General features: G+C 39.3%; 1 protein-coding gene across 1 annotated transcript in view; it reads right to left on the bottom strand.

Moving 5' to 3' along the window:
* Positions 1 to 1736: 1736 nt before the first annotated feature.
* Positions 1737 to 22911, bottom strand: part of AFF2 (ALF transcription elongation factor 2) — a 151233-nt gene continuing 130058 nt past the window's right edge. The window contains exon 4 of the mRNA XM_062640401.1: positions 1737 to 1853. Coding sequence (XP_062496385.1) covers positions 1752 to 1853 — 102 coding nt within the window. The 3' untranslated portion in view covers positions 1737 to 1751. The remainder of the gene's footprint in view (positions 1854 to 22911) is intronic.

Here is a 22911-nt window from a genome sequence, read left to right as displayed (position 1 = left end):
CGGCTTCTTACGCTGCCCAAGAGCCATTGATGACTGAGCTGTGTATGTAAACTGCCCATTGTCTTCCAACAACATATTTCATTTTTCATGACTACTGTCTAACCCTTATTGTTTTGCTTATTAATTTGTAAAGTAGAACTAGGGGCTCAACAGAAAAAATGGAAGATAATTCTGTTAATTTTTCAAAGTGCTGCTATTAATATTTAGTGGTCTCCTCTCCAGTTTAGCAGTTTTAAATACCAGAAATTTAGTTGGAGAATCCAGATAAAAAATGAACAACCTTTATGTGGAGTCCATTAACTAATGCTAAATCAAAGTGCCATTGAAATGGAATTAGAGGGATGTGTATAAAAAAGAACACGTGATGAGCACATGGCTACAACATGAATCCATTACGGTAAGTATTCTTCCAGTAAGAGCAAATGAATTCATTCTGACCACACACTTAAAGCCAAATCTATTTTTTTTTTTTTTAAATAAATGTCAAAATATCATCTCACTGTTAAACTAAGCATACTATCTTTTGCTGGGCCAAAAGATTCATAAGACAGTGCTTCAGTGTTAAAAATGTAATTCACTATATACCACTATAATTCACAATATAATTACTATATATCAAATAGTAAGAGCCTCACTTTCTCACACAGATTTTGCACTCCAAATTGGGGATTCCACCCACAGCTAAGCCTGTTACAGTAATCTGTTTTGCTGCATGACACACTCTTAAAGTGTCTGAATTCTTTTCTGCAGAAAGCTTGTGTTGCTTCCCTCTATGCCAAACTGAGTAACTATGAGCAAGCTACAAAACCAAAGTGATGAACCCAAGCATTAAAGGTAAGCTTCCCTGACAGCATCGCATTGCCTAACCTAATAACCGCTTTCAGAAAGGAGCATAACTATCACTTGAAATAACTACCCCATAATATCAAAAATAGTAAGCCTTGGGTTACAGTTTTATTCTTGCCCCCAAACTAAAGGCCATACATTTTCTGGAGAGCAGAGATCCATACAAATAAAACACACACTTCTGAATTTCACTCGCTAATCATAAAGCAAGCCCCATGCAAATCCCAAAACAGCAATGACAAATTTCATGGGTTGGTCATGGCAAAAATGGCAGATTTCACAGCATGACACTGATTAAAAGACATTGACAGAAATATCACAAATAAAGACATTTTAGCTGCCAAGAAAAGTAGGTTTTTAAGTACTGAAGGCTTTCTTTATTAATACAGTTGTCCTGGATGGATATTCCCCAAAGCAGCAAAACAGTCACTAAAACAAATCTGTAGCACAAAAATACTTCCAATTTCAGAAATATTTTCCAAAGGAGATCAGTCTCCCTAATTCTTAGTTTAGATAACTCCTGAATAATGAAGCAGACACCAATCCAGGGTGACAAATCTGAGTCTAGGCTTCCCTGAACTGGCACCTCAAGTCTTTATGCCTATATGACTATGAAGGTGCATTACACCCTTCTGCACAAGAAGAAATACCAAGCCTAGTGTCAGACTTCCCATTTGTTTTAGAGGTATTGACTAATCAGTCATTGCACTGTAGGTCCAATATCCAACTGCTTGTCCAAAATTTAGGAACAATTCAAAGCCACATAAAATACAGCTGCTTTAGGGTTTGTATAAAGAAAGGCTAAAAGTAGCTTGTTTGACTGCAAAACCCCTCTGCTTTGGTGTGAGAGTGGAGTTTCCATCTAACCTCAGAGCTGAACCCAAGAACAACTGAAGCTCAAGTCTCTATTGCAGCCCAGGGGCTCTGGTGGGAACCCAGAATTTGCACATTGGAAAGTCGTGTTCTCCTGCCTCACCCATTTCCTTCCTGCTGTTCTCCTCCATGCCCTGTGAAAGAGGCTGGAGAGAGAAATGATGTTTCTGGAGAAAAATAACCCAAACTGCTTACTATAACATTATCCTGTGCTCTGTGACTCCTTTAGGAATCAAAATTTGAATTCCATGTGAAAACCCGATTTAAAAAAAAGAAAAAAAAATTTCTCTAAGTCAGGGAAAAACATGGTCAAGATCAAAATAGAAATTCCAGGGAATCATAATAATTTTAAAGATAAAGTTATAAATACTATGATACTATGTTCCAGAAATAGGTTTAACAACTCAAAATACTCGTTTCTGAGAATGACATATGCTTCCTTTCAATTTGAGAAAACCGCAATATATTCCACTTATTCACTAAACCACGTGTATTCCAGTCCATTCATTACTGTATCAATTCTTATTCCTAATGTGGTCCTTTACTGCATGTTTCTTTTAGAACTGGAAAGGACATGGTCTCCTATGAGAGCTCAGGACCATGAAGACAATGCAGAGAATTTTGTGAGAGGAACATCAGAGATCATTCCATTTCCATAGGGAAGGATCCATATGGATACTCTGAAAACAAACCTCTTATGGGGCACCTCTAAGCAAGAGAAACTTGGATGTCCTGCCCTCCAAAAAACACAGTGTTATCACCTCAGTCAAGGAAAATTAATGCAGCATATTTGGAACAGGGAATTAACCTGAGGCTCTTACACATAACCGAGGCCCAGAAAAGTACAACATTCACAATATGCTGGCTACTATTGCTTTATAGAATCTCTTATTAACAAATAGCAGCACAAGCCAAAGAAAACTTCATAAAAATTAATGTTTCTAGCACTTGGTGAAGAAACGGAGCCAATCCCTCATGAAGAAACAAAAAATGACCCCATCATTCATTTCTCAGAGGGAGGCAGCAATTTCACGGGGTAGTAGCCACACAAGGGACAAAACTAAGATCTACTTCATCGTTATCTACATCCCTGATCTGATTATCAGTATCTGATCAGATGAAGGTGGTGTTCAGATTTACTGTGAACTTTAAACCCTCATTTAGGTTCAAGACATTAAGTCAACAGGCTGTTGACCAACTGTGGAAAACTACACCAGAGCTGGTTTAAGGTCAGGTGTGGAAAGAAGCACGCACTTCTGGGGTTTGAGTTTTCTCTCTCTTCTCACACAGAACAAAGATTAATTAATATCTATTTCAAATCATTTCACCTGTCAGTCTAATGCTCTGATTCTTCCTATGACAGACCCTGGCCTCTAGCAAGGTGGATTCAAAAATCTCTTCCAAGTATCAGCAGTACACATATGGCATGATGGACATTTTTCAAAGCCTACTGCACCCCTACATTCTTCTTGATTGCTCAACACATTGGCAGTCATTACTGTAGCAACTTATTTCAAGCCAAGAGATATAAATGTCTCTCTGTGCTGACTGGCAGGGTGCTGTAAAACAACGCAGCCAGGCAATCAAACACACAGAGTCAGACTCCCTCTTCCTCCACAGGGAGACAGTAGGTATTTTCAGTGGTATAGCTGGGGCTGATTGTCATCAATCAAGACTTGGATGCCCAGTCCATCCCCACATGTAAGTATGCTGAGTGAAAGGCCAATCTAATTCACAAGGATCATTTGGGCAACTCCTGAAACTTTATTAGATTAACTTTTTGGACAAAACAATAGAAATAATCAGTTCATCAATTCAGGAAAAGATCTCAAAAGTTGAAATGCTTCCAAAATTAGATCTTCTCTGCTTTTAAAGGTAAGCACATGGAAAACATTTGATTCTTATTTATTACCAGTTAAATTTATGTCCCTTATTTCACCAGAAACTACGAGACTTCACAAAAGTGTATCTTATTTCACTGATCTTTAATAACCTGAAAACCGGTAACAGAATCCTATAATGAAGCACCCCATATACTGTAAATTAAAAATAAATAAGAGACCTCAAAGAGGTTTTCTTCAAAAGCAGCTTCGGTTTAGTGTTTCATTTTATATATACACTAGGAGAGACATCTGTAAACATTTCTAAAGTATAATGCAAAGGAAACAGCTATGTTATTATCTATTCTAAGCACATGGTTCAACATTTGTTTATGCAAACTATATAATTGGAAACTCTGTCCATTTTCTGCTTGTGCTAAATATTCTGTGTATAAATACTTTTCATAGTAGATAAATAGGGTTTTTATTTAGGTCTTATCACCTTCATATTACATATTCATTGATTTCTAAACTGCCTTAAACAGCTCTGTAGATGTGAAACATTATGAATTCAGTTCTGGCACCTTGGTATTAAATTTGCATATCAGGTCACGCACCGCTTGACATACATGCAAAATTGCACTGCGGCTATTTTATTACAACCCACAAAAAGATATTCAGAAACCACATGCAGCATCAAAATAAATTAAAATGGATAAAAGACCCAATAGTGAGCCACATTTTTTTTATTGTTTAGTAGTGCCTAAAGCCATTTATATGTTCTAGTCAATAAACAAAAGTTAGACTAAAACAATTTCTAGTCTTTCTGTTATTATATTTTAATTGTAGGGGTGAATATATTTCTTTGTCCCTTTACCAACCATATCCTACTTAAAGTTTGACTTCTTTGAAATTGTGTGCTATAAAAAGTAATGTATATGGATCACTGGAAAGCCTTCATGTTTCTCTGTGCACGTCAGAATGTATACAGACACTGTGTATCAAGAGTCAGACATACAAAGCAATATATTTGTCTAGTTGATTTCGTATCTGAAATGTTTTTGTAACTTACTGTGTATGCCAAGAATGCATTTGCATGGAGACTCTGAATTTACTCAAAGTTAAAAGTGCGTCAGTCAACGCTGTTCAGATATTACAATATCGTCAAAATATACCTACTAACTACATTAGGTGGTTCATCTGCAAATTACCCTCTTTATATTCAGTAAGCTGTAGTAAGACATTAGAAAACTAAATAGTAGGGGACACATTTCCAATTGCCCCTCACTACAGCTCCATTTCACTGTCTGCAGAGTTTCGGGATAAATTATTTGGCATTTCCATTCGCTTGTTCCCAGGCCACACTCACTTGGCTGCTGAGGTACCTCAACATGCCTGCAAATCAGGGACTAAGGTGTATGAACTCACATGAGCAGGATGGTGCCAGCCCCGAGCAGGAGCAGAAGGTCCCAGTGAATGTGGCCAGCACGGCCACCTCTCCCAGCCCTCTTCCCATGCAACAACCAAGAGGGTGGGCACTGTGAGGAGCTATCGTGCAGCTGGAAGGAATTCCCATAAAGTCAACCAGAGCTTGTGCCAGGAGCTTCTGCTGCATGCCCAGTGCCGCAACTGCTTTTATCACTATTTGAAAAGCCACAGCGACCTTCCATGTAGAAGCAGGCAGTACAAGCATCATCTCACTCTACACTGGTTAACAAGTACCTGTGACCACAGAAGGGAGCCCGGCTTCCTCAAGCAGCTCAGCCCTGGACCCCGCACTAGAACCTTGGACCTGCTGCACCCCTGCAGACCTGCAAGGGCTCAGGCAGAAACACGCTCAAAGACCAATGGCTGTGTTTCCCAAGACTCCTCCTAGCCTGCCAGGGCACACAGCAGAGTTGAGTTGACTTTACCCACATGTGTTGTGCTCAACCACTGAAGACCCTTAAACTTGCGAGATCCACTGGAAAAAATGGCTGGGGGGTGTGTGTTTAAGAGATGCAGCAGTGTCTTCTAAACTGTATATTCCATGAAATCAGGGCAACAGCCCAGACAAGGGAAAACCTGTCATTAACACACAGCAAATTTGAAAGTGTATTTTACTGGGCTGGTCTAAACTCAAGCTAACATGAAAACCAGATGGCAGAGCGGCCAGATAAAGTCAGTAACCAGCCTTCACCCACAGAAATAAAGCAGGCGATGCTTGCACTGGTCAGTATCAGCTGCTTGGGGCCTCAACCTAAACCAGTTTCTAAGTTTGCTCTGTTTCTTCTCCAGACATCACAAAAGGAACCTGAAGCTCTCCACTCCTTAAGAAAAACACTTGCTGAACTCAGGGGAAAAGGATCAGAGCCTCATCTGTAGTAGCTGGCAGAGGCAGACAAACCTCTTAAGAGACCTGCTTGACTGCAGTGAAAATCTAAGCTAATCAGGACTACTATCTTTATAGCACAAACCTTAAAAAATCGACATAATATAACAAATTGGTTCAAAGCACTGCTGCAGACCACCATGCTAAATTCCCACATCCTTAGCAGTTTGTAAAAATGTTTAATTTATGTTTATGTATTCTTATTCAAAATGTTAGTTAACAGCCTGTAGGGACCTGGTAATAGGATCCTTTTTTCTTTTTTATGTTTATTAGCTACATTAATGACTGTTTCTGCAATTCTGCTACAAAGACTTGCGTTAATGAACACCAATTAATTCTGAAATGATTTTAAACAAAGGGTGATGAGAATAACCAATCAACCATGACAGTGTAAAGAGCAAGCAAGCTGCTGTGACCTAATTTTTCTGTGTTGATTCTTTGCTGTCAGATTGTATTGTTATTCTTTAAGAACACCTATAGATTTTGCATATACATACTATAATATTGTAATTTTGGAAATGCTCTGTTACTTTTCAACATGGGAAATTACTCCATTTAAACTACAGGTTTCAATAATACTGGCTTACAAACTGCAAACACCTCAGAGGTCAGGCGTATCTCCACCAGCACTAGAAGGAGCTTAGTGGTTTCAGCTTCTTAAAACGGAAGATATGAGGGCTGGCTCAAACACTTGCAAGATTTGGTCTTCCAGACAGAAACATAGCAAAGAACCATCTCTCTAGTTCACACTGTTTAGAGGCATCATATCCATGAATCTACTTATTTATTTTCCCAACAAAATAATTTTTCAGCTATTTAATTCAATTACAAGGACCTCAGTATAAAAAATTCCCTGAAACTGGCAACAAGTCGAGTGATTGCACTCCTGAAATAAAACAAATATGAGTCAAATCTGACCCAAAAAGTAAACAGACCATGCAGGCAGATGTGACTTATGTGCCTATTGAGTGAACAACCACAAAAAAAGCCAACACTATTCTAAATTTAAACAAAATGAACTTAAATGAAGAAATGCCATTTGTATTTACACCTGGTACCTACTTAGGGTATGTGCTTCCATTGCAAGAGCCTTCCATGTAACAAAAGCTAGATATTTTAAAATTTCTATAAACCATAGTATACAAACAGATCAAATTCTACCATTTCATTTTGTAATGGACATACAGCAGGGAATGGACCTTGCTTATTTATGGTTCATTCATACACGTCCTCTTTAGTCCCAACATCCTAAGTGACACTAAATTTATCACAAAAAGTCATGTTTATTGGACAGAGTATAAAACAGATTCAGTGAAATTCAGCAAAAAAGGAGCCCCATATCTTAAGTAACAAACTGTATAACTACTGACAAGCGCATACATGCAATACTACATCTTAACAGAGGAAGCATTCGTATGAATATCTATTGATCTTTGTTTTTCATGACCCTTTGTAAGTAGGATCCTCAGCCACCCCTTTCTCCAGTCCACCTGCCCAGTCACATCTCCTGTGAGCTTGTCTTCATATCCCCAGCCATGCTGGCAAACCTCCTGAGCTTCTAACAGGCACTCCGAAAGTCTAAATCCTGATGAAACCTAAGCCAATTAAATTCCTTAAGTAAGGACCACAAGCTTTGGTGCTGAAGCTGAGACAACTGCCCCTTCCATCCCTTATCTGAGGAACAAGAGCAGGGAAATGTTTATGGGACAATACATGAGGTTCTGCTCTGAGAGCTACACCTGGAAAGGTATTTCAGGTGTTCACTAACCTACTCCAAATCCAAATCCGAGATCAGCATTTAGCCTCCTCTTTGCAACACGAGATGCTCTCAGTTTCCCATGGGGATGTGTTTTATGCCTCAGAGAAGCACAGCTGAAGTAAATTCCTTGGAAAGAAAGGACAGAAGAAGAATGGGACAAGCAGCTCTGGCATACAAATCCTTTTGTTCAGTTCTCTATATGCAATACAGAGACACTTCTATTCTTCACACTGTAAGAAAAACATTCTTCTGAAACAGCACTAAGGGCTGTATGAATTTTACTGGGAGACACTCATATTTATTGCAGTATGCTTCTTGAGTAAAGACAGAGGGCTGGGTCCGCAGAGGCACAAAATGAGATGATGCCTGTATGAAATACAGGCACAGATTGAGGCTATGTTTGGAAGACAGCAATCCATTTCAGCCACCTTCCCTCCAAACACAGATGCCAGCCTCTCCTGACCTGCAGTGCTGGCTGATCTGCGAGTAGGATTCCTCCCTCAAGCCAACACCAAACTATGTGTTCTTGACTTGTACCAGCCCTGGCAAGCATTTTGGTAGCATAATGTCAGGGGGTTGAGAGTGAAGTATCAGCATTCAGCAAACCCGGTTTTCCAGTGTCCATTTACTGAAGTCACTCCATATTGTTGCTGACTGATTTATACTTATAATGATAAAAGATTTGCATTAACATTCAGCCCTCTACAAAGGGTTTATTACTGAAATGCCAAATTAACCATAGCTGTAATGACCCTATTTTATAATGCACACATTTCAGGCACTTTTGCAAACGGTTTAAAAAAAAATGGAGCCGTTAAATTATGCTGCTAACATAATATGAATGTGTCATCACACCCTATCAAGCAATTTCATATCAAACAGAGATGTGATATGGAATTTTGCTGTTATAATACAAAAGAAGGAACTTAGAGAAAAAAGTGCAATACTAGAACAATGATGACCACCTTACATTCCACACCCTGGAATACCTTTCAGTTATGAGAAAGCCTAATGGACAGATGAAAGATAAAGATGGACTGACATCTTATTAGTTCTCTTTTTCTTTGGTTTGTATATATTAAATGGAGGGTCTCAAATTTACCATGTGATTTCAACCAGAAAAGCTGCTGCATGAAACAACTGATATTTCAACCCTAAAGAAACCTTACTTTCAAACACTGAGTCTTCAGGCTTTCCATCATCATATTTCTGTATGCATTATCCTGCTAACAACGCAATATACAGAAAGGACAAAATGTCAGCTCTCGATGGAAATGAACTCACCACCCTTCAACATCCAACAATCAGACCTTGCTTAATTTAAATGTGTTAGATCATCAGTCTATTATTCCTCCAGCTTTTTATAATAATTTCTAACATTGGCCAGACATTGTACACCTGGCTGGAAAATGTTTCTTTTTAAACAATGCAAGAACTAACCAATATGTAAACCTAATAATTAAATTACATTTAGCTGCTGGCCATTGTTATTCTGCACCATTTTCCCACAGAGGGAGCTTTAGCGATCCGATTTTAAACAGCAATCTAGCAGAACACTTTTCATTGCCTGTGACTGTTGCGCACAATAAATTGGCTCACATCAGATTTGACTCTAATTTGGGTTTCAGAACAGTTAATTTGAACTTAAGCACCTACGGAAAGGCTGTTAACAAGAGGCGTCCACACTGGAATTCTTCTCATAGCTGTGCTGCTTACATCACTCAACAAGAGCTCCTTATAGATCTCATACGCATCCTAGCATGCCACTTGCAGTGCTGTGCATGGCACAAAACAACTTATCAGATATTTAACGATGCCAAAGGAAAATAACAGGGATATACACAATGGATTCTTGCTATATGCATGCCAAGCAAAAGTAAATGTGTTTCAAAGACATAGCTACCTTGCAACTCAATCACCCCAGGATTAATTGTACCTTAGTCCTTTATTGTAGCATTTTGGTGTTCAGCAAAGCATGTACAGTCAAATTCTGCCCATTCATAAGTTACCAAGAGATCCATGGAAAATCTAAAGGCTGAATTTCATCATCATTAGCTATTACATTAATAGCACTAATGTCTTAAATCTTAATATTCTGGCTCATTAGCTTAGGTAAAAGACTATCAATGTAAAAGGTGTGTTTTAGCCAATCAACAAAATTTATAAAGGCTTTTGTTTTCTGGTTAGTGCAGACACTAAATCATAATAATTCTATAATTAATAAAGATAATATCATCTAACAATATAAGATCTACTATCACACTGGCTTAGACAGAGCTTAACTTAATTTTACTCTATCGCAGATCAAGCCTGTTATCCCCATCCATATGCAGTTGGTTGATGAACTTTTTTTTTCCCTACCAAAAGTACAATAAATCTAGAAGAGACTGAAGGGAATCTGTGGGTTTGTTGGGTTTTGATTTGTTTGTTTTCAAACATATGTCAGGAAACAAATTGTTCCAAGAAGGGCTCAGAAATTGCTCATTTAAGGGACAATGCTGCCTGGAGAAAACAAAATTAAAAGTATACAGAATGCATCTCAACAACCAAGATACTCTGGTGGTCAGAGGCAGACTCCTGATATTTTGGCACCTCATTAAACATCCCCTGTTGTCTCTGGTGCCTAAATGCGATCACAAAAAGCAGTACAGCCCAGACTGCTAAGCAGAAATCATGCAAACAGACTATCAGAAAGGAGAGTCCACTGTGAATATGTTACAGGTCTAAGTTTGGCTCATTATTATACAGTAAACTAGAGCCAGGACCTACAGTCTAAACCCAAATGTAAATTCTATATAGTTATATACAGAAAACACCGTGGTATCAAGGTAAATTTGTAAATGCCATTTTGAGAAGATTCCAGCTACAAAGTCAAGCATTATTACAGCATCAGTTACAGACACCGCCACAGCTCCAAGTTCTGGTTGTGCGGATTGGGGGGACGTGTGTGCATTTTCTGTTGCCAAGTATAAAGAGTCAAAACATGCCCAGAGTTGTACTTGAATGACTAGGAATAGGAATACATTGCAAAACTACATACTAGATACATTATTAACTTGACTGTGTTTGAATATCACCCCTTTGTCATCCTGCATTGAATTATGAACTTATTTTAACTTCAGATGTATTTAAAATAATTAGCAATAGTAACACTAACATTTTATTTTACAATTAAAATATGTTCCTTACTGTTTTTTCTTGTGTACTTGTTCATTTCCCCCAGACATAAGTAATGTGTAGACAGATACATTGTTTATTTACGACCCCAGTGACAGTTAATGTGGCATATGCGCCTACAATGTTTGACAGATAAAATGAGTTATTTACAGAAGCTGGGTTTATTATGTATGAATACTGAAGCAGCTATAGTATTTGGAAACTTCTCCATTTATTTTCCCAAGAGCTTGTTTCAGTGAAAGTTGTGGTGTTTTGAAGTGGTATATACGAGGACAAGCACAAATACTCAGTCCAGCCCAATCTATAATGCAGTTGTCATCTGTATGTGCTAATTTCAGAGCCTTTTTTTTCTGAATTTATTTTTTCAGGTCTTGATCCAAACACTACTGAAATCAATGACAAGTTCTCTATAAGCAACTGTGGGTCTGGAATTCAGTCCTTTAAAAGAAAATCTGCAGAAGTTCCTCTCTGGGTCTCACTGTTTGCCATAATATGAAGTAGGTACAGATGTATGGGGGAAACAGAGAACACTTTTCATCTATTAAGCTTGATTACAAAGGGTCAAAAATTGTTTCCACTGGAGCCAAAAATAAAAATTACGCTGACTTTGGCAGGAGCACAAATTGATCCCCCTGGAGAAAATGCATTGATCTTTATGTTTTAGTAAATAAACTCAGAAGCTCAGACACCAGATTTTGAAATAATTCTTATACCTCTTTTACTTAAAGCCAAATGTGCAATACTGATGTGCTGTGGGGACTTATTTTTTTTTTGCCCCCAACAGTCTCCTTTACTCCATTTTCTGTCCTCTAGTTTTGGAATGGTTCAGAACATTCCCACAAAACGCTGCAGACAATGTCAGTGATTGCTGCTCACTGCCCTGGGTCTAAACCTGCTGCCTAGGAAGCACAGTGCTAGTTGTGCAAGCACATTATGCAAGATGCTGCAACTTTAGGAGCCCAGTGTCAAAGGTAATCCCTAAGGAGAGTTGTGTAACAGCCACATGCAAAAATGCCAGTGCTGGCTTTTCCTTGTTTAAGTGCTGTTCTCTTTTTTTCTAACCAAAAAAAAAACAACAAACAAAACTCTTTAATTTTCCTGTTATTTTTCCCCAAGCACAATCTCAACGGAGCTGTGTGCAAATTTTGCTTGATTTTCAAATGGCTTTATACACATCCTCTGTGATATATATTTTTATCCTTTATTGTATATATTTTTATACACACCTACAAACCCTTGCCATAGCTATCCAGGCATCAAAACTTTTGGAACCCTTTCAAGGAATATTTGTGCTGCCTGATGTGGGCAGACCTGAGTTATCTCAGCCTGTGTTTCAGGCTGGAAAAAAAACAAGTGTAAACCTGAGCTGAAGCTCTCAGCACAGTTTATTAGCTCAGACACAGAGCTGTGGTAAATGCAGACCTGTGGCTTTTATTCTTTCCTCGGAGCAGAGAAAGCAATAATTCACAAAGCAAAGCTCTGTTCCAAAATACCTGCTATGTTCTTTGCCCAATGTGACACTCAATCCAAGGTGAGACTTTGCTGCAAAGACGTGGGATTACAATAATCCATATGCAAAGTCCAGCCATCACCACTCTAAAAGTACATGAAAAATGGTGAGAGAACACATTTGAATAGCTTCTCTAACATACACAAATACAGAAGCTTTGGTTTTACACCTTATACATGTGCACCATAATCACCTCAAGGTTTAAGAGCAGCTTGCTAACTCAAAGCTTCCTAACAGAAGGTATCAGATTGTTCCTCAGGTGCCAAACACTCAAAATGTTCAGGCTTTTCTATGACAACAGAGTACAGGTTGTGCTGCTGTCACAGCCACAGCTATTTGCAATGTGCATCTGATGGCATGTAAGAGGAAACTGGAGCAGGGCAGGAGTCTAATGCACAGCTTACCTCTCCTTAGAGTGGATGCATTCATGATCTGATCTAAAATCACACTATTGTGGTCACTTCTACCCCCTGCAACTGGTGCAGACAAGTCACAGGAAGAGGCTAAGAGACTTGAGTCAGGCAAGAGAATATTCTCCAGGTTTCCCATGTCCAGGTGGGCACTCCTCCTGCTGCTGCCTCCTCCAGGCAGCCAGAGTCCAGCACCCTGCCTTTGGGTGAATACCTGCCTTGCTCTTCCCTTGCGCTTTTCCCCTTCTCAGGCCTTTATCTTTGTCATGTCCACCAAAGCATTGACGCCTTCACTTTTCTGCTCTTCTACCTAAAAACTACAGTGTCTTCCTCTGTTCTCCTACCTAAAAACTACAGTGTCTTCCTCTGTTCTCCTCCAGCTCCCGAGGCACACAGCTCTGCTCACTACACTGCGGGCCACAAGCCAAGCTCTTTTCCTTCCCTCCTCTGATCCCCACATTGCAGACCCACACCCTTCCCCACAGCAGGGGAGACAGTAAGTGCTGGGAGCCATGGGACACCAGCACTGTGGACAAAGCTTATCTTGCTTCATTTTAAGTGAGACTAAGCGTGAAAGTAGCTACGGGAACAAAGAGGAATTTAAGAAGTAATTGTACGATCCCGCTCAACAAAGGACAAACAAGCAGTGCCAGTAAAAAAATTGAGCATTGAACAGAACAGAAAGCATTCAGCTGAAAACCAGTTCCCTAGGGCCTCACTTTTGGAGGGAGGACCAGAAACAATTGTTAGGGCCTGTGGTATTTGTCTGTATTCAGGGCCAAAATCAGAAACCAGATGCAGTGAAGATCTCCACGTGGCTTTATGTCACAGGAGAGAAGGCAACAACATACCTAATTCCTTTCCACTTTCATCATGTGTGTTCTATTGTGAAACCAAAGCACAGCGCCAGGGAAAGCCTTTTCAGCCTCTGTATGGCAAGTGTGGATGTAGATGTAGCTGTAAGTGGTCATATGACTCTCTATGTACTGCTTATCTGTAATTTTACGTCTGGATTTGTGCATATGCACACACAGAGAAAACAAACTGATGATATTGATGCCAGAAAAACAATAATCTATGAAGTCCACAAAAGCTCAAGCTCAAAACGCAGCACAGCAGTCAGCTTTACTGCCAGTACTTTGGAGAAACAGGTACATACAGAAAGAGGAATGAGATGCAATCTGCAAGAGCCCCGCAAAGAAGAAACAGCCTGGTTCTGGAGAAGCCCAGGCAGAGGCTCTATTAGTTGGGAGTCAGATAATGCACATTCTAGGGGTTCCCCCATGTCCTCTGCCACAGCCTCCTACTGGTGCTCACACCTTCAGTTCCAGCTGCTCTTCATCAGATCTCCTGTTTTGCCAATACAACCTGCCACATTTTTACTTGCAGAGGTGCCTTCAGCCTGGGCTCCAAGTCCACTAGTGAAAACAAACCCACTTGTCTTTCTGTGCCGAGCCCCACACCTGGGACAGCTGTGGAAGCACCCCCACTATGCTCCACTGCCACAGGCTTGGTCTCTGCCTGTGCTTCTTTCTCTCTCTCTCCCCCCGCCATTACAACAAAATACCATGGGTAATCCTAGACAGTGCCAAGTAAACACTCCCGCCGTTATACACAGGCTTGCTATCATAAGGGAGTTATGTTCAAGTGAACTTTTTATTAAGGGCATACACAGAGATACCATCTCTTCTTTCTGCCTCTGGCTGTTGACTTTAAACCTGGAAATCCCACTCAATAAGGATTTCTGACAGCACCTAAGTCCAAGGCGGCTTGCAGTACAGCACTGTACCAAAATAGTTTAAAACCCAGCTTACTGCAATCGCATCTTTACTCACCATGCGGTGCCCCATATTAGCTGATGGGAAAAAAAGTGAAATACAGGGCTTTTACATAGTCAGGATCGCAAGTTGTCCTCGTTAAAGGACAATCCTTACAATGGCTCAGCTGTGAACAGTATTTCCTATGTATTTGACACAAACAGCCTTTTCTTCAGCATCAGAGCTGCATGTCTTCTTATTCCAGCTATTTGTTCTTGAACAAACATATTTATTGTGGCTCATGAAAGGGGAAATCCCTTTCTCTGTTCCCTTCTGTCCTTCAGTGACCTGACATGTGCCTCACCCTAGAAACCAAAATGACTGGAGGAGCCAAGAACATGGCGAATTGTTCTGGGCTCCCACTTCTGAAACCACATGCAAGATTTGTTATGGAAAACCTCCCACACTAGGCTGTAAAAATCCACTCCCTTTTTTATGTGCTTTGTTATGAAAGTTGCCTCTATCACTTGCAGAAGTTCTCCCTTCTCAAAGAGATACACTTAGGCTGTCCCTGCAGAGATGGAGCCTATGGTGAGGGGAAAGCAGTCTTCTCTGTTCTTGCTGCCCCCTCATATGGGTGTTTAAGGTGTTCTTATAGGCAAGCTACAGAAGTCAGTCACCCTTTCTGAAACACTATGACTGTTAATCTTATCCCAGGTCACTGGCACCTATGCTGGTGTCAGAGAATTAAGCTCTATCTATGTTAGTAAGAAGCACAACACAACAAGGGCTGATCTGTGAGGAAGGGTTGGTGCCAAGCAGCCAGTGAACACAGTGTGTATGTGTCTTGGGGAACAGGAGGCGAGAAAAAGGGCTGCATGGCACTAGTCTGACTTCTCCTGAGCACCAGAGAACATCTGGAGCGTGTTACGGGCATCCCTGCAGAGCATCTCTTGTTTTCCTTTCAACCTAAAGAAACTCAGTTGACTTACCCTGAGACCACTCCCCAGTGAACCACAAAGCAACTGGGCAAGATCAGATTTGTTTCCAAAGTGTGCTCCTAAGATAAACTGAAATGCTAACAGAAATGCACTCTTTTCTTTCTAGCACCTGGCTCTTGAAACCAAGCAAAGTCAACATTAATATATTCCTGATTTAGCTAAACAACTGAAATCTCGTTTCTCATCTGAAGTCTTATTATGATTATCATAATATTATTATATAACATACATATTATAGCTGTTTCTGAAAAAGTGGGATGAGAATTATAAGTAAATAGGCCATTTCTCACAAGATCTGATACTGGGAGTAGGGACTTAAAAGTATGTAGCACACTCATAAAAGCAGAAAAAAAAACATTATTGAAATAAATCAAATATCTTCAATATATCAAAGTATAGTAAAAACTGTAGCAAACAATTTTCTTGATGAAACGCAGGTGCAGTTACATTTTAATAAAAAGTGTTTACCAAAACAGCATTTGCAAATTTTAATTTTTCTTCTCTGAAGAACAATAATTCTGTGTATCCCTGCTACAGCCTACTCCTGCTGCCAGTCCTAAATAAGTTTTATTCAGATTGATCATTTATGGCCCAATTTTGCTGCTTCTATTCAAAATCAGGAAACCTCAGTCCTCATGTGGAATTAGTGGAGTTACTTGCACAGCAACACCAATATCAAATGGTAAGACAGGTCTAACCTGGCTGTAGTTTACAATCACCTCCACAGTCCTTAGAGAAGGGTCTGCTCCTAACTCTGGGCTAATTCTGTTTATGTGGAGTACAGCAAATCAAGTATTTTATGTTTTAAGGAATTGGCAAGAGCCAGTTTATCATAACATGGAGGGGAAAAAGCAACAGCAGTTTTAAATACAAATTTAAATGTGTTTCTTTGTATTTGCATGCAGAAGCTTTCTGAGCAAAGCCCCGCCACCATTCCACTCTGCAGAGTCATCTTTTATCTGGTGGTGGAAGAACGAGTCTGTGACAATGAAAAAATGTCACCCATTGGCACACACAGCGCATATCACCCCAGTGGCTTTTTGTGACTCCACAGACCTTAGGACACTTTAATGGTAAAGTTTTGCTTTCAGAAACACTGGCAAAGCACTATATCCTTCACTTCCAAATTTGGATGTGCAAACCATTTGTGGTCCATAACACAGTGCATACTCCTCGCCATGAAACCATGTTAAACAGTGACCTCTGTGATCATGGTTATTGTACAGCAAATGATGTGGTTGCTAGGATAATTGCTTCAAATAAAAATTAGTCTTTTTAATATTTCCCTAGCTAAATTTGTGCCACACTTCATGTCAATGTGTTAACTGCACGTGTTGGTTGGAAGAAATGTTGTTACAATCTCTCCTTCTTCCCAAAGCAAAATATACTGAGGAGTTTTACTTCACAAGAAGGCTGCCTCTCAAAGCTACTCCTGGATATAAAGAGGGGCTCAAAATCAAACATATTCAAGTGTCACTACAACGTGCTAGTAGAAATTATGTATTTTTTGAAATGTTTTTAGTTCTGAGGACATGGAAGTTAGGGTTTCTTGGCATTAAAAAGGATTAAACCCCACAGACAGGTTACTGATGAGGACATGAAGCCTTCATTTAGAATCAGCTCTAAGTAATAAAATCCAACTCCTGACTCCCAACAAGTGACCTGAGGATCTCTACAGTTTCCCAAGTTTACAAAGGGTACATGTCAGTGTTTTAAAATATTTAAAAAAGAATTATCTCAATATTTATATTTAAAATACTGGCAAATGTAAATGGGCGCCTGGATATTTACAAACAGCAGAAGTAACTGCAAGCTTGTCTTGTGGATTTAAGTGTCACAGCTTGTGGCTCAGTGAAATATAACCCAACAAGTTTACACATCTGGGGGATATAACAATGGGTAATTATTCTGAGGAAGCATGCAAGGGAAAGCAGCATGTATTAACTGAAATATGTTTAGACTGGCAGCATTAATTGGTAGTATTAATGGGGATTGGGGCTTATACCTATGATCACTGTCTCCTCTCAGCGATCTTTGCGAATCCAAGCAGAAACAGGCTCATTAGCCTGGAAAGTGACTGAACCTGTACTTACGTTGCCTCTTCCTCCCTCCACTCCCTCAACCTTTTTCCTATGCTCAGTGTTGTATTACAAACGGCTACTTGAACAGCAACCACAGAAAAAGTCAAAATCAACACCTACCTTCTTCTTAAGCTCCCTGTGCTGGATGTACACAAAATCATCCCCACTAATGTGAATGTGGGAGATCAACCGTGGGATGCAACTTCAGGAAACCTCTTGGAGGTGGCTTCTACATATTCTTTTGTCATTCCTCCCTAGGAAAAGAAATAGGTCCTTCCTACTCTGTGGGCCAACTGTGGCCTCTATCCTCAGCTACGAGTTAGGTATCTACAATGCTACCACAGATATCTCTACCTCCCCTTGTGTGTTTTAATTTAAGAGTCCAGTTGCTCATTTACGTACTTAAATAAATTTATGCTGCTCTCAAGTCTCAGCATGAGAGACTGGGAAAAAAAGTCTGCAGTGACCCAGCAGGAAGAGAAAGGCAAAAGTGATTCTTCTACTCACAATGGGAGACCTGGTGTTGGTACTTGCTACATCATCATGATTTTCAAAGGAGAAATTTTAAAACTTCCTTTGGCCTGAGATGAAACTCTCAGCATTTTAAAACTGTTTTTCTCTCACCTTATTAGATGATTTAATGTTTCTTTTAAAATGGGAAATGGTATCACTCCCTCTGCCATAATGAAAGCCTGGTTTAGATTGTTTTATTACACAGTTTTAAGTGCATACTGCTATTGCATTTCATAGGAGTATATATACATTTACCTTTCTAAAACACATAGTATATTATGTTGCAATTAAAAGCCCACAAACTCAATCTGATATTTCTTCATTAATTTATTCCCAAGCCAATATGTATTTTAATGTTCCAAACCATTGCTAATTAACACATGGAAATATTTTAACATGGATTTTGATTAATTCCATTTAACAGTCTAACCAGTGCTAAAACATATGTGGTGTGTCATTTCTTTCTTTTGAGGAAGGCATTGGCATTAAATCTTTCAATCTTCCTGAGCACCAAATGCTAATTTCAGGAAGATTAAATAACAGACTGCAGCTATGGTTTCCTTTCTTTACTTCCCAGAAGGTGAAATGAACATATTTATGTGGGAGGAATTTCTTTACTGCACAAGCCAAAATACAGAAATTAGATCTTTTTTTTCTAGCATTGCTAATACACTAGCAATCGCCTGCCAACTAAATAACTTTAACCTATAGCTGCAGTTCATGGCGAGTTGCCAAGTTGTATGTTCAACTTTCTTTCACTCTTTTTTTTATTAAAGTATTCCCATATGATGTTTTCACTTGCAGCTCCCAAATGTTTTTCCATACGTGAATCGGAGACTACCAGTTTATAGTGGGGTGGCTCTGCTCATGAAGCTGGAAATGCTCATAGAAGACCCTCCTCTGATTTTCACACTTTGAAGGTATGTTATAAATATGATTCACACGGTATTGCTGTAATGGCTTAAAATCTGAGTCTTTTTCTGAGTGCCAACGAACTAAGCACACAGAATATCCACAAGTATGCATGCAAGTTAGTGTCTTGCACATGTAAAAACAGAAAAACGCAGAGCAGGAGGAGGCTGCCTTCTGGACCACAGGTTAATTGCTTGTATATTGCATACAGATTTTCACAAGATGGAGTCTGATGAGTTTAGGAACAGCTAAGCACTTCTGCTCTTGAGATTCCCAGCAGAAAGCCAACCATACCTGGGTACTGTAGTTCTTCTTCCCCCTATAGTGAGTCCAGTTTCCTTGTTTTCACTTCCATTGTCCATTCTCTGCTTCATGGTTAGCATGTTCCTACTGAAAGCTGAAGGAAAGGTTCACTGCATGTTCAGATCACACCTACATCTCCTTCATGACCACCACACCTCTGTTGCATAAGTGATTTTTTCTTCCTATTCTTTCCCTAGGCTTTATCTTACTTGTTGCAATATTCTTTGTAAATCTTGCATCAGCTTAACAATATATGGCACTATCCCTCCTCCTTTACCTTTCACTAGCTGTATTTCAGTCTCAATTGCTAACAGCATTCAGAACAGTGGTTTGTGTTTCACTTCCTGTTACCTCTATGATACCTAATCACACTTTCTGCACCATTCAGCCGCCCGGATTCCTGAGAGAGCATTCCAGTTGTTTCTTAGTGATCTACACCTACCAGATAAAGAAAAGTCTAATATTCTACTTGGCCACCATTGGAATCAGGATTAGAACTTCTCTGAGTCTACACTTACACCCTCTGATTGTCAAGTATTTTCTTTATGCCCCTTTTTATACACTTAAGAGGCATGTGTTGGGTGTAATTTCATAATGTTCACTAAATGAGTGATCCTGGGAGAAAGTCAATTACAGCTACAGCAAGAGTCCCCACTCCTGTTGAAGAACCAGAGGCTGTCCTGAGAAGCCTCAGGTTCAGTCCCAGCCATGAATCACAGAAGCTGCCACTGCCCATGTAGAAGTGTGTGCATTAGAGTCTTGCCTGTACTTGAAAAAAAAGTGACTTATATGTTCTCAGACTATTTAAAACTTAATTCCTCTGCTATCTACAGAGAAAAGAAAGAATAATTTGTAGAAAAGTACCCAAAAGTTATGACAGGAAAGAGCTGTAGGTAGGTTCTTTCAAACTAGCCATGTGTTGCTTTGAAGGTTTGCATCAAGTAAAGTAGTATTTAACATAGCTGATGGGAAAGTTTACAAATGGCCATTCATTCCAGCAAAGAAGGCCAAATGCTGATACCTGCCAATCCTATTCTCAGTAAGAAGCATGCAGGCTCTTCCCAGAGTGAAAACACACATCATAAAAAATTCAAATACCCGCAAATGGTATTTTCTCATCTTTTCTTACATGAGCATTCTTTGTTTTACAATTCATAGAGAATATATTTATTAAAGCAGGTCATCTTCCAGAAAAGTATTAACGAAGGGCGCAAAGGCTCCAACTTGGTTACACCTGCCAGACTGCTCCTAGGAGAACATCCTTGTTAACTGACAACTAAGTAGACTATCAATATCCAAGAGCATCCTTCCTTATGCATTTGTATGCCAGATGGATGGAAGCAAGATGCTGAAAAATTACCAACTAAAAAACATTATTCAAAAAGTACATTACCAGTCAATGTGAAGATACCACAACACTTAACACTGTTTTCATATGGCCTGTGATGTTTTTGTTAAATTAATAGGAGGAAACAGAAAAGATGTCGTTTCAGCTATAGAAAAGCAGCCATGATAGTGCTTTTCCATTATATATCTAAAAAAATTTTCCTCTAAGGGTGCAAAATAAATATTATAACCCCCTGTCCTAGTCATATGCTCCATGGCACTGAGGACTACTCAAATGGGAAACAGAGATTGATAAAGATTTCTGCCTCCTTCTTGATTAAAAAACCTCTACAAATTATACTGGCTATAAGTACCAAAGTGAGTGTCCTACAGTCACACACAAAATCTACTGGCAGAGTTATGAATACACCCTACAGACTCCCCTTCAGATGTTAAATGATACCTCCGTATCTTTGCTCTACCAAAACAAATTCTCCTCCTCCTCTCCCCAAAGCCTTTGAGGTCATTTTACTTTGTGACATTTCCTATGACACCATTGGAATAACAGCATTTCTTACACTTAACTTGGACCAATAACAAGCCACTTACAAGCAGCTCCTCTGGCACTGGGAGCTTTCAAAAAGTGTTGTGGGTTTTCTTTAAACAAAATGAAACAAAGACTTTTCAACGCACACTGAGACTGACTCTTCACAAATAGAGGAATTCTGAGAATATACAGGTTCAAATAGAGGTTCATTGAGATTATTTTTTTCTTCCTCCCAACAAGAAAAGGTTAGAAGTAGCTTAAAAAAACAAAACCATAAAACTACTAACAAATGCACAACGAGAAAGAAGCTATCTAGGCCTTCCTTCCCCAACCCAAGTATATGTGGTCAGTTCTTTTAAGCACACCTATTCAAGTCACTTAAGTGCACTGTTCTGCAGTCTGATGTGAAATGCAAAGTTCCCATTGGTCATAGTAATTCAAAATCAAGCCTAAATACGCTTATTTATGTTTGATTTAGAATAGGCAAGCTGTCCTCTTGCCATCCCTGCAAAATAGCTTTGCTAGCAACTGTCCAAGCAACCGGACAGTAGTCTTTAAAAGGCCACAATAAGAGGTCTTCAGTCGAGTGGTGTCATATGGTCTTCATTTAGAAGTATCACAAGAACATTACTTCTCACAGTATTTACAAATGAAAAACATATGGCTGTAACCTGTAATACTGTAAGAAATACTGCTCTTTGGGTTTGTTTTTTGGCCTCAGACTTTTGAAATACGAACCAAGCAAAGGGATTTCAGCTTAATGCAGGATTCAGTCCATTCTTCTTCAGAGCTCAGTCTGGGAGACAGCTATAGATCTGCATCTGAAAAAAGTGATTTACCCACAACTATGGTAATGTACTATAGCTGGCAACTAAAGTAGCACATATATCAAAAAAGGTGTGGGGGGGTGGTTAATTAAAGACATCTACTTTCTATTTAATTGGGAAAAAAAAAGCTACTAAATTCGCTTTGGTTCCTATAGGGTTTTATAAGTCATACATAAGCCTCTTGCATTTACTGTTTAGGCTCAGTCAATATGGTTATCTACCTGTCAATTTTTTTTTTTTGCTCTTTAATGCAGAAAGAGAGCAGCCTTTTTTATAGCTAGCTCAGAAAGTACTAAGCTAATCAATACATGTGGTGATAATAGAATGATTTGAAACATGTAACAGAAGCTTATCACTTCACAGAATACTGAACCCGTCAAAATATTTTCCTAGAAGTAAAGTGAAAATAGAAGTTCTTCGTTTTTTATTACTTAAGTGGGTGGTGACATAGATGTTGTAGGCCTTTTGGATTTGTTCCTAGCTTTGTATTTTTGGGAAAATTTGGTGCATGAGCATTTGCTACTTTGTAGGAACGTGAGGCCAATTGTGCAGTGAGATTTAAAAACTCTGCCTTGAGAATCAAGCATTACCTTAATTGCCCTTTATTCCCCACCCCTAAACATGTAACAGAAATCCATGCACTGTTCTGGATAACCGTGCATAAGTCTTTCCAGGAACGCATCTTCTGATGATCCTGCAGACTTTAAAATGCTCTGCTTTATTCAGTACTCTCAGTGATTTGTGCTCAAGCCCGATCTGAAAAGTACAGGCTTTCTTTCAGCTATCTCCTGTTGAGTTAGTTGATTTGAAATAATTTGTAAGCATCTGATTCCTAGAGGTTTAAATACACATACATGTATCAAGATCCTGGATTTTAA

Source organism: Pezoporus occidentalis, unplaced genomic scaffold (assembly GCF_034315485.1).
Source record: "Pezoporus occidentalis ecotype Australia unplaced genomic scaffold, CSIRO_AGI_Poc_V1 ctg65, whole genome shotgun sequence".
In the NCBI taxonomy this organism is placed as follows: Eukaryota; Metazoa; Chordata; class Aves; order Psittaciformes; family Psittacidae; genus Pezoporus; species Pezoporus occidentalis.
Note: the sequence above shows the minus strand (reverse complement) of the source record. Positions and strands in the feature narration are given on the sequence as shown.